This window comes from Tiliqua scincoides, chromosome 4 (assembly GCF_035046505.1).
Source record: "Tiliqua scincoides isolate rTilSci1 chromosome 4, rTilSci1.hap2, whole genome shotgun sequence".
NCBI lineage: Eukaryota > Metazoa > Chordata > Lepidosauria > Squamata > Scincidae > Tiliqua > Tiliqua scincoides.
In genome coordinates, this window is record NC_089824.1 from 168,214,968 (window position 1) to 168,227,634 (window position 12,667).

A 12,667-nucleotide genomic window follows, 5' to 3' on the forward strand; every position below is an offset into this window, starting at 1 on the left:
ATGATCAACATGCTGTGGCTTTAAAAGAACCTAAGAATATAAGAAGAGCCCAGCTGGATTAGGACAAAGACCATTCTGGTCCAGCTCCTTGTATCTCACAGTGGCCGACCAGATGCTGCAGGGAACACACACACACAACATCTGTATCCTGTTGCCACTCCCTTACATCTGGCAATCAGCCTACTTCCCTGGCAAGCTCCAGCATCCCTCCTTCTTAGCAAGCTCTTAGGGGCTCTTAGCCAGTACTTTAAACCAGTGGTACTCAAACTGGTGAGTTGCAACCTATGAGTTCATGTAAAGGTTCCCCCATCCCTTTAAGGGGTGGAGGAGGGCAGTGCCATGATCCCCAGGATCATGCCTCTGTGGGGGTGGGTGCTTGTACTTACTGAAGGCTCCAGGAGGTGTGGGGAGCCCTCTGCAGGAGGTGATTTGTGCTTGCTTTTTTCCACATTCCAAGCCTCAGGGAGACCTGAGGAGAGCTGCATAGGTTTCCCCACACCTCCTGGAGCCTGCTGCAGACCTGAGTCAGTATAAGCACCCCCTCACCCCCCCTTAGCAACACAATCCTGGGGATTGCATTGCTGCCCTCTCCCACAAAGACTTACTTTGGGGAAAAATCTCCCAAAAAGTTTGAGAACTGTTGCCTTAAACCAGGGGTCTCTAAACTTTTTGGCTGAAGGGTCACATCAAATATCTGGTACAGCGTCGAGGGCTGGAAAAAATTAAATATAAAATTTAAATAAATACATTAGAAATGGAACTTAATGAATAAAAGAATGGGCTCAAATGTCCAGGACTTCTCCAAGCACTAATACAGCCCAAGAAATAAAGCACACACTTATAAAGGATCCCCATTCCCCCACCCCACAAGCACTACTCTGGTTGTGTTTGGTCAACTGGGCCAGAGCTCTCAGGGGATCAGAGGCTGGCTGCAGGTTGGACAGAGGCTGGCTGTGGGCCGCATCTGGCCCCTGGGCCAGGGTTTGGAGACCCCTGACATAAACTATTAGCAGCAGCTCTAAACTATCAGTGACAGCCCAAGAAGAGAACAGTCTGCTGGAACTTACAGAGGAAGGGGATTATTTTTTTGTCTGCTCTTGTACATGTCAGCCCCTCATGCTTTGAGCTTTTGCACACTTTGACAGAACAATCCTATGCCTCTTTGTTTGCTTACAGTTACCACTATGGGGCATGCTTCTTAGTACGTGTGCTTAGGATTGCACCCTGCAAACATCTGGGCCTGCACTGCCAGTAGAAAGACACTAAAATAGGCTTCTGTTTTGCCTCACAAATCCATTTGCAACATCCTGGGCTTGGTCACACAGTACTATGTATCCAGTTCTCTCAGTTCTTCCCATTGTCAAATGCACCAAACCAGAATCTAGCAAAAACAAATTTGAGCCAAAGGTAGTAATTTGTGGTCTTTGCAATAATTATAGCACCAAGTAGATACAGTTGATCTACACAACAGGCATCTCTACTGATGACAGTTGCATCCTTAATTGACCCTGTGAAACTGAGTGCAAATACACATAACAAAAAGCCATCAGTGGTAGCTTATGTACTCACAATTCCATTATTGCAACAAAGTTAAGTGGTCAAAGACCTTTGCAATAGAGACAGAGAAGCAGTATTCAATGATGCAACCATTTGGGGGGCTGGGGGTAGGGCAGCATGAGCGCAAGTGGCTTTTCCTAGCAACTTAGATCTGTGTTTTGAGGACCATGACTGAAGTCAATAAACTGTGAAGAGAATGAAGAGCATTTGGCAATGAAATTGCTTGATTTAAAAGGAATTGCATCAATGGAACTGTCCTGTGGTGCGTGGCAATAGAATTGATGGATTTTAGTAAGTGGTGAAAAAGGGGATGTTCTGAGGGATGACAGGGACAAAGCAAGGTATCACACACGCAACCCCGTGGATCTATTTGTCTGACTGAGACAATGGCAATGTACATTTTTTCCATGGGGGAGGGGGGGAAAGAGGCTATATGTATATTTTGCAAGGCTGCTTCTAGCTAGACAATTTATTGGAAGAACCACTGAAATTAACTCACACTGTACAAAGACTGATCTGGATTCATGTCACCCGGTGCGGGAGGCCTGTGCTTCACCCCATGTAGTGGGCGGGGCAATGCCCTAGGTGGTGGGCGTGGTGATATACCATCGCCCCACCCCCACTGGTTTTTTGGCTGTAGCTTATGTTAGAACACAGATATTTCAATGTGGTTTGTTTCATTGCATTCTGCATGAAATTACGCAATGATTGATATATAACATGATGGTCTTATTCCTCCAAACTCTGATTGTAGTGATTTTGAAAACTTGTAGAGTCACACACACACACCCCGTGTCAACTTGCTAACACCTTATTGCAGCAGTCCTCAAACTTTTAGCACCGGGACCCACTTTTTAGAATGACAATCTGTCAAGGACCCATTGGAAGTGATGTCATGGCCAGAAGTGACATCATCAAGCAAATTAAAATAAATAATTATAAATAATTAAATTAAAATAAAAGAAATAATTAAATAAGGGGGAGCCAGTCCTTTTCCACCAAGTGAATCTACTCTGAAGTCCTATTGTGGTCAATGGGGCTTACTCTCAGGAAAGTGTAGGTAGGATTGCAGCCTGTGAGCCAAATCCTATGCATGTCTGCTCTGAAGTAAGTCCCATAGTGGTCAATGGGGCTTACTCTCAGGAAAATGTGGGTAGGATTGCAGCCTGTGAGCCCAAGCCTATGCATGTCTACTCTGAAGTAAGTCCCATAGTGGTCAATGGGGCTTACTCTCAGGAAAGTGTGGGTAGAATTTCAGCCTGTGAGCTCAAGCCTATGCATGTCTACTCTGAAGTAAGTCCCATAGTGGTCAATGAAGCTTACTCTGTAGTCTGCCTGCAATAACAACCCCCCCCCCAAAAGAATCAGTGAGATTTCCAGCCCTCCCCAGTGCCCAGTTTAAAGTTCTACTGTTTCAAGCATATCAATATAAAGACCCACCTGGGTTTACAAGTGCAAAATAGAAAACTTTCCCCTTTTCAAACTGTGATGCCCCAGCCTGCGGGCCCTGGGCCCTGCCCCCTTAAGAGGCGGGGGCAGCCAGGAGGCAGGGAGAAGGCAGCGGCGCAATCTCTAGGATCGCACCTCTCAGGGGGGCTACACGTACCCAAGCCCCTGCAGCCTCCCAGGGGTGCAGGGAGCCCGGCGCGACCTGCAGCAGAGCTCCCCGCAGCAGTGAAAGTAGATGCGGAGCGATTGCACTCCACTTCTGCTTTAGCGCGATCGCTCTGCCTCTACTTTCACTGCTGCAGGGAGCCCTGCTGCAGGTCGCGCCAGGCTCCCCACACCCTTGGGAGGCTACAGGGGCTTGGGTACGTGTACCCAAGCCCCTGCAGCCCCCCTGAGCAGCGCGATCCTGGGGATCCTGGCCGCTAACTTCCCCCGCCCCTGCTGCCTCCCCCTCCCACCCACGCAAGAATTTAGTGGCTCTCAAACTCTCCCAGAGTCTTGAAGCCTCTTTTTTTGTCCTTTTTTGGGGCGGGGGGGGGGGAGAGGATGCCTTCTGGAGCATTTCTTGCGCTCCAGTTCCATCGGATCAGGACCATTCTGGTGTCCTCACATTTTCCTTTGAGTGGCCTGGCCAAGGCACGTCTGCCTACTCGCCAGTAAACGCATCCGTGAGGCTGCTTTGCTTTCCATAGGGCTCAATAGGGCAGCTGGGAGAGAGGGACCTACTTCTCGGGTGATTTTGGGGGGCTGTATTCATTGGATCAGGACCATTCTGATGTCCTTGGAGTCCTCTCAGCCTGCCCTTTCCAACGGATTATGGCAAGTATGCCTACCCACGAGTAAACACGTGATACAGCTCACTTTCACTTTCCATAGGGCTCCATGCATTTTTTTCTTTCCAGTTTTTTGGCCATAACTTTTGAACGAAAGGAGCAATTTCACTCTGGCCTTCTGCATTGTATTCTGCTGGAAATTCCACATCCTACGGTGTATGGCATGAAGGGGTAGCTCCTGAAGCCACAATTTTAGAGTGTCCTCCCCCAGGGCATGTCACACACCCCCGGCGTGTCACCTGGTGCAGCCCGCACCCTCTGCACCCTCCTAACAATGCCACTGGATCTGAAAATCTGTGGGCCCAGTCCTATCCAACTTTCCAGCACCGCTGCTGTGCAGTTTAAAAGTAAGGAAACAAACATTACCTTGCCTTGAGGAGGCCTTCATGACTGCCCCCCCCCACTATGGGATGCAGTGCATGCCCTGTTGGCATGGCTTCGTCAGCACTGGAAAGTTGGATAGGATTGGGCCTCAAGTTGCCTACAAACCCTCTAAGGCAGTGGTTCTCACATTTAGCACTGGGACCCACTTTTTAGAATGAGAATCTGTCAGGACCCACTGGAAGTGATGACATGACCGGAAGTGACATCATTAGGCAGGAACATTTTTAACAATCCTAGGCTGCAATACTACCCACACTTACCCAGGAGTAAGTCCCACTGACTATCATTGTTAATGATATACATAATAGCTTGTTAAAAGTACAGGTCTGTAACACGTCCCCAAATGCAGTCACATCAAGTCTAATATATTAAAAATAAAATATTGAAATTAGTGGGGACCCTCCTGAAATTGGCTTGCAACCCACCTAGTGTTCCTGACCCACAGTTTGCTCTAAGGAATGAAGAATGTGAAATTAAACTCTAACATTTTTGATAAATCTTTCTCAACAACTAGGCACTTGCTTAGATCTAATCATGACTTGGCACTTTTCAAACAAAGACATTAAACAGCTTTCTAAAAAGCAATGGTATTTAGATCTATTATTTTTCTGGAAGCTGTCATGTCATCAAGTAACAGCAAATCTTCAATACACCCATAGGCCTTTCTGAAAATAAATGACAGATCTTTTCAAACCAGCAACTCTAAGCAGGTCAGCTTTGAACTCCCGTAAGTCCACAAAATTCATTTTACTAGTACACATGCCTACATGAATACCCTTCCCCCACACACACACAACTGTGTTCTGCAAAAAGAATCAGCTTCTATAAAGCTTCTCTGCTTTGTAACCTGGAAGCAATCTCTACTCATCACAGGCAATTGACTATTTACAGCTTCCAAGTCTATTTTAAATTCAGTTCTAACAAATGAGCCTAGGGTACAGCAGTAAACACATTTACCTTGGAGTACATCCCATTAAACCAGCCATTTTCAACCACTGTGCCATGGCACACTGGTGAGCTGTGAATGGTCTGCAGGTGTGCTGTGGGAGTTTGGGGGAGGATCATTTATTAGGGCCATTTGGAGATGTGAACCCACCCACCAACAGTATGGTGTGCCTTGACCATTTTAGTGTCTTGTCAGTGTGCCGTGAGACAAAAAAGACTGAAAATCACTGCATTAAACCAATGGATAGAGGTGTTTTCTTTATACATCTCTTATATGCTAGCCTTGGTTAGTGCATCATTTGTGACTAAGAGCACAATCTTATGCTCTTGCATTGAGAAGTAAATCCCATTGGTAGAGGTGTGATTGATAATGAAATAAAAACACATAACACCGCTTTCTGCGCTTCTCATTTTTGTAGGAAACAAAATTAAAAACCTCCAAACCCCAAAATCTGTGAGAAAATAAACTGGGAAATCTGCAAAAAAAATAAATAAATACTGGGCTGGATTGGGGGGGGTGCATGGGTAATGACTATGGCCCAGTCCTATCCAACTTTCCAGCACCTGTGCAACTGCAATGCAGCCCAGAGGTAAAGGAACAAATATATACTCCTTAATTCAGGTAAGGGAACTCCTTAATTCAGGTAGGTAATGCAAGCAAGAAATACAGATCAGAGAGTGAGACTCTGTGGTCACAGCTGAATGTGTTTAATGCTTAAGGCTGCAATACTAAGCACACGTTCCTGGGAGTAAGTCACTGAAAACAGCGGGGCTTACTTCCAAGTAGACATGCATAGGGTTGTACTCCTGGGGTACTCACTGCCCTGTGTGCATGAGTTCTATCCAGGCAAAGATGGCTGAATGAATACTGCATGCCAATATCTACTCTGTTTCAGCACAGAATGCATTCATTTCACTCTGTGTGAATTGTACAGATAAAAAGAATGACTGTGTATGATTCAGTCCAATGCTTCCTTCGTAATAATCTTGCTAATGATACACAATTAGCCAACAAAGACAAAACCTGTACCTTCAAATTGACGGGAAGCGACAAGGTGTCCCATGGCCCAAAGAATACCAGAGCATGAGAAAAAGCTTTCCTTTCTGGCAAATTACCAAGAAATAGAGCCATTCACAAAGCAGGCCCCTCCATTAGCTGAAATTTAGTCATCAATAAGTAGCCTGTCTAAAATTGTGAATGTGACCCTAAGAGCTGCTATACGTGCAGCGCAATCCAAAACAGGTTTACTCAGAATTAACTCCCATTGAGATTGGTAGGTCTTACTCCCAGGTAAGTGTGTTTAAGATTGAAACCCAAGTCTGCAATCCTATGCACATTTCCTGGGAGTAAGCCCCATCAAATACAGTGGGACTTACTTCTGAGTAAATCTGCATAGGAATGTGCAACACAACTGAGATTGCTTGTTTGGATATGTGCACATGGAGGAGTAGGGAACTGTGTAAAGCCTCAGGCTTTACAAAGCCTGGCTTTTAAAAGAAAAAACAGTAAATCTCTGACAACATGCATTTCACAGCACTAGCTGTTTCTATCTAGTGATAATGAGGGGAGCCAACAGCCAGGTTAATGAAACACAGATTTTAAAAAGTGGGTCCCACATTATAAGCACATATCATGCAACAATTTACCATAGACTCTTGCTTTTGCCTTTAGAATTCCATTCCTTTTAAGGGCCCAATCCTATCCTGTGATGATGCATATCATACAGCATTATATGAAATGTATTGCCTATACAGTCATATCCTTGTATTCTGTTAAATTAATTGGAATAACTACCCCCTTCAGGTCTATATGCCCAATTACCTATCCCCCCCCCCTTTTAACCATCCTGATTGTGAATACAGTAGGCTAGGTTTATAACAGCCCAATCCTAACCTGGGCTGGTGCCATAACTTGGCCCACTGTATCCAGAGCTGATAAGGATCAGGATGGAAGTCTCTTTGAGGTAATGGAGACATTTGTCCCCTTACCCCAGATAAAGTCCCAGTCCAGGGACTACTCGGATCTGTGCCAGCAAAATCACTGATGCAAGTCTAAGCATCACTAGATGATTTACTGGGCTGGGGTACCTTCCTTATGAGGAAAGGCTACGGCTTTGGGCTTCTTCAGCCTAGAAAAGAGACGCCTGAGGGGGGACATGATTGAGACATACAAAATTATGCATGGGAAGGATAGAGTGGATAGAAAGATGCTCTTTACACTCTCACATAACACCAGAACCAGGGGACATCCACTAAAATTGAGTGTTGGGAGGGTTAGGACAGACAAAAGAAAATATTTCTTTACTCAGCATGTGGTTGGTCTGTGGAACTCCTTGCCACAGGATGTGGTGACAGCATCTGGCCTGGAAGCCTTTAAAAGGGGATTGGACAAGTTTCTGGAGGAAAAATCCATCATGGGTTACAAGCCATGACATGTATGTGCAACCTCCTGATTTTAGAAATGGGCTGTGTCAGATGCAAGGGAGGGCACCAGGATGAGGTCTCTTGTTATCTGGTGTGCTCCCTGAGATATTTGGTGGGCCGCTGTGAGATACAGGAAGCTGGACTAGATGGGCCTATGGCCTGATCCAGTGGGGCTGTTCTTATGTTCTTAAGCAGCCTCATGCTGGGCTTGGGGGGGGGATAGAATTTGGCATGCCCCAGTACCACCAATCCCACCCCTTCCTGGGCCTGACCCACCCCTGTCTCCACCCACTCTGTTATACCCCCTCCCTGCCCTCCCAATCCTTCACCACTTGGCAGAAGCTTACCTGCTCCATCAGGTGCTCCTTCTGGATCCAGTACCAGTGGGATGGTACAGGCCTTCCTGCCACCCCTGCTTTCTTGCCAGGGGTCACAACATCCTTTACTGCACATTTGTGACACCCTTGGCCAGCACCGTGGTTGCTACACCGACATAAACAAAGAATAGGAGTGTAGCCCACAGCCTTACACACACTTACCTGGGAGTAAGGCCTATTGAATTCAACTGAGCTTACTTCTAAGTAGTCATGCCTAGGCTTGTGCTGCAAGGCTGCAATCCTGAGCACATACACGCTGGAGTTAGTTGGCAACCTTCAGTCTCGAAAGACTATGGTATCGCGCTCTGAAAGGTGGTTCTGGAACAGCGTCTAGTGTGGCTGAAAAGTGAGTGACAATCCCTTCCACACCAGGAGCAACTGCAGTCTGACCCTGGCCTGTCTCCCTGGCTATGGGCCTTCCTTCTTTGCCTCTTAGCCTCAGACTGTTGGCCAAGTGTCTCTTCAAACTGGGAAAGGCCATGTTGCACAGCCTGCCTCCAAGTGGGCCGCTCAGAGGCCAGGGTTTCCCACTTGTTGAGGTCCACTCCTAAGGCCTTCAGATCCCTCTGGAGTAAGTAATCCTCCCTTATACTGGAGTAAGGGATCCTCCCTTACGCTGGAGTAAGTAAACATTTATATGTATATGAAACAACCTCAAGTGCTGGTTTCTGCACTCCTAGATTCACACTAGCTAGCCAATTTTTCTGTGAAATCATATAGGATGTTTTCTAGGTTTATATAGCAGTAAGTTTTCTGTATTGCAAAATCATCATGTTTTAATGTTAAAGCCCTTGCATTTGTGGGCACTAATAGGAGGATAAAAAATGTGTCTCTCTCAGCAGATGTGTTTATTCTATGATTTATTTGCAAATATATTATAAAGTTTTCTCCCACTGTTTGTAAACATAGCAGAGGTAAAATATTTAACTGAATCAACTTCTATAGGTGCCACAACAGGCAGTCAACTATTATTATTATTATTATTATTATTATTGATTTATATCCCGCCTTTTTGCCCCATGGGCACACAAGGTGGCCTACAACAATTAAAAATACAAAATTAACAATTAAAAAACAATAATTAAAACAATTTTCAAATAATTAAACCTCTAAAACAAACCCCGTGGATTCTAATATAAAAGGAGAAAGACAGCCAGCGAGCCTGTCAACAGTTAAAAGCTTTTTGAAATAAAAAGGTCTTCAGTCCATGCTGAAATATTAGCAACGAGGGAGCAGTTCTCAATTCTAAGGGGGGGTATTCCAAAGTTTGGGGGCCACCACTGAGAAGGCCCTCTTCCTGGCTGCCGCCCCTCTCATATCTCTTGGTGGCAGCACAGTCAGAAGGGCCCCCGCAGATGATCTAAGAGTATGGGCAGGATTGTAAGGGAGGAGGCAGTCCCTCAAATACCCCGGACCCGAGCCATAAAGGTGAAGCCAATTTGTACTGAGTCAAACCACTGGCCCATCAGTGTTTCTCAAACTGTGGGTTGGGACCCACTAGGTGGGTCACAAGCCAATTTCAGCTGGGTCTCCATTCATTTCAATGTGTATTTTATTTTTAATATATTAGACTTGATGCTACCATGGTATGTGACTTCATTTGGGGAAATGTGACAGATCTGTACTTTTAACAGGCTACTTACTATGTATATGCTTTTAACATTGATAGTCAATGGGGTTTACTCCTGGGTAAGCATGGATAGGATTGCAACCTTTGAGATGTTTGGAACAATTTTTTAAAACAGATCAGCAACTGCTTGGGAGGGTGAGGAGGGTTTGTCTTTTCTTAAAATAAATTTTTAAACTTATACTTATTGTAAACTTTTAATTTACTTAATTAATTGATTTTGATTTGATTTTGTTGTCTGGGGGAGTGTTGAAAATTTTTCTGCTTGATGATGTCCACTTCTGGCGATGACATCACCTCCAGGTTATTGATATCACTGGTGGGTCCTGACAGATTGTCATTCTAAAAAGTGAGTCCCAGTGCTAAAATGTTTGAGAACCACTGATCTAACTCATTTCTCTGGACTCAGACTGGCAGCAGTTTTAAGTTCTTCTGCAGCCTTACTACCAGAGATTGAACATGGGACCTACTGCATGCAAAACATGCACTCTGCTACTGAGACACAGTAAAGACACATTCCTTCCCAAACTGAATGTTCAGAGGTATGGTTTCTCCTCTGCCCCCTCTCTCATAATTCTATCAGGATTCAAGTCAGCAATCTCAGGAAGGAGCTGCTCACAGAATCTATCCTGACATCATGAAGAATTCTTCATAGCCGAGAACCATGCATGGTGTTACATCTAGACAAGTTGATCCAATGAAAGAGAGCATTTGCAAACTTGACTGATTTTTTTTTTTTAAATTCTCTTCATTATCAACAATCTTGCAAAAGAAAGAGCTGCTGCTGGAATGAACAAGAATGCCAGAGGATCTGAAATAATCTGAACTCTCTACTCTCAAGATTGCATGCAGTGCAATCCTATGCATGTTTACTTGGAAGTAAGCTCTGCGATATTCGGTGGGACTTCTTGCCTGATAAGCCTGCACAGAACCTCAACCTTAATGAGACACATGATGAAATGGACTGGAGTTCATGAAAGCTTAGAGGACAGCGATTTTCAACCAGGATGCTGTGGCACACTGGTGTGCTGTGGTTGGTCCACAGGTGTGGGAGTTTGGGGAGGATCATTTCTTATTAGGGACAGTGAAGGATATGAGCCCCCCACTGGCAGCCCAGTGTGTCTTGTCAATGGGCAAAAAACTGATGGTGAGTTTTGACAATTTTTGCACCTTGTTAGAGTGACAGGAGGTGAAAAAGGTTGGAAATCGCTGTTATAGGACAATAAATCCTTAAAGTGATGCCAGAATGGTTATTCCATAAGACACTCTACCAGCTCAAAACTGTCATTGGCAACAATGGCAGTTTCCCTCCCAGGGCAAGCAGCCACTGTGGAAGGAGAGATCTAAAGTGGGGGGGGGGGCCAAAGGGCCAAAGCCCCCACACAACACCAGGATCCCCATTTCTCCACTCCCTGTCCTTTTTCTGGGGGGGGACGGACCAATCACGTGAGAGCCAGAGATGTGCTTGATGTAACATGTAGTTTCGCCCAAAGAGGGTGAATGCACTTTCTCCCTGGTGCCTTCACTGCCCAGCAGGCCATGACGCCCCTGGGCCACTGCGAAAGCCGGCGGGGCAGGCGTGCCTGGGTGCGGACTCGCCAGGAGCGATCCTCTCGAGGCGCGGGCAGCGTCAACGCCTACCGGCAACCGGCGTGTGAGAGACGAGACGGGCTGCCGCGCTGCGCATGGCGGGGCTGCCTCTTCCCCAAGTTCACAGCGCCCTGCAGGCGGCCAGGTGACTAGAGGGGGCAAACTTTGCCCCGAGAGCGGTTCCTGCGCGAAGCCCTCTCTGCCTTTCCCTCTCTCCGATCGCAGCCCCCGAGCGGGAGAAACTTCCAACTTGGCCACCAGCAGCCACCTCCAGCCCGCCACCCACCCAAGCGGGCCTCCCTTACCTGCAGGAGACCGTCAGCTCCACCTTGGTGGCGGGGATGGTGCCTGTGAGAGGGTCGAAGTCCCTCACCGATGCCATGTCCTCCAGGGGGTCCAGCACGTCCTCCTCCATGGGGTCCTCTGGGGGGGCGGGAAGCGTCCGATCCGCGCTGGTCGCAGCCCCAGCACAGCCTCCGCGGCTGGCTCCGGAGCAAGGCTGGGAGCCCAGGCGGCGGAGAGACCCAGCGCCGGCGTTGCGGAGAAGATCGGAGCGCTCCCGCCTGCCTGCCTCCCCTCCAGGCGCGCTTTCCTGCTCCTTCTCAGTCCACGGGCTGGGATTCGGAAGCTCCACCTCCCTGCAAAACCAAATCACGGGGGGGCCTCCGTCCAGCCGAGCGCAGAGACACCGGGGCGGGTGGGGAGCGGAGCCCGCGCCGGGACAGGCTTCTCCGCGCCCCGCGCGCGCCAAAGTGGGGAGCGGCTCCTCTCCGCGCAGGGCAGGGCAGGGCAGGGCAGGGCAGGGCGCTTCTTCAGGCTGGGCTTCCAGCGCTGGAGGCGGCGGCGCTCTGGATGCGCTGCCTGCCTGCCTGCCAAAGTCTGAGCCGGTGGATGGTCACATGGGCGGCGGGCATGTGTGGCTTGAGGTGCGCGTCCCCCAACCGGGGCTGGCGCCACATGGGAGCCAAGCCAGAGGAGAAAGGAAGCCACCCGGAAATGCACACCTGGTTGGACCCCGATGTGAACATAGCAAAGCCCCACATGAAAAGAACCAGGCCATCTGCACAACAGTCCCAGCATGCAACACAAGATCCACGTGGACGGAGGGCACACGCAGCAGGTTCATGTGCAAACGCTCTTTCCACATAGGACTCCGTGGCTGTGACAGAGTCAGCTCCTGCTGAAGAAGATGGCCTCCAGTATCACACGTGGTGCTTTCGGTGGCCTTAAAACCGAAGGTGCCAAAGGTCCAGACGACCTACCTAAGAACATAAGAAGAGCCCTGCTGGATCAGGCCACAGGCCCATCTAGTCCAGCTTCCTGTATCTCACAGTGGCCCACCAATTGCCCCATGGAGCACACAAGCCAAGCTGGTCCCATCCACTGAAACTGGTACATCGAGAGATAAGAATATAAGAAGCTAGATCAGGCCATAGGCCCATCTAGTCCAGCTTCCTGTATCTCACAGTGGCCCACCAAAT

General features: G+C 47.7%; 1 protein-coding gene across 1 annotated transcript in view; it reads right to left on the reverse strand.

Annotated features, from left to right (window-relative positions):
* The window catches only part of LOC136647808 (copine-5), a 140,591-nt gene extending 128,654 nt beyond the window's left edge, over positions 1-11,937 (reverse strand). The window contains exon 1 of the mRNA XM_066623593.1: positions 11,492-11,937. Within this exon, the coding sequence (XP_066479690.1) occupies positions 11,492-11,601 (110 nt within the window). The 5' untranslated portion in view covers positions 11,602-11,937. The remainder of the gene's footprint in view (positions 1-11,491) is intronic.
* Between the last annotated feature and the right edge of the window lie 730 nt (positions 11,938-12,667).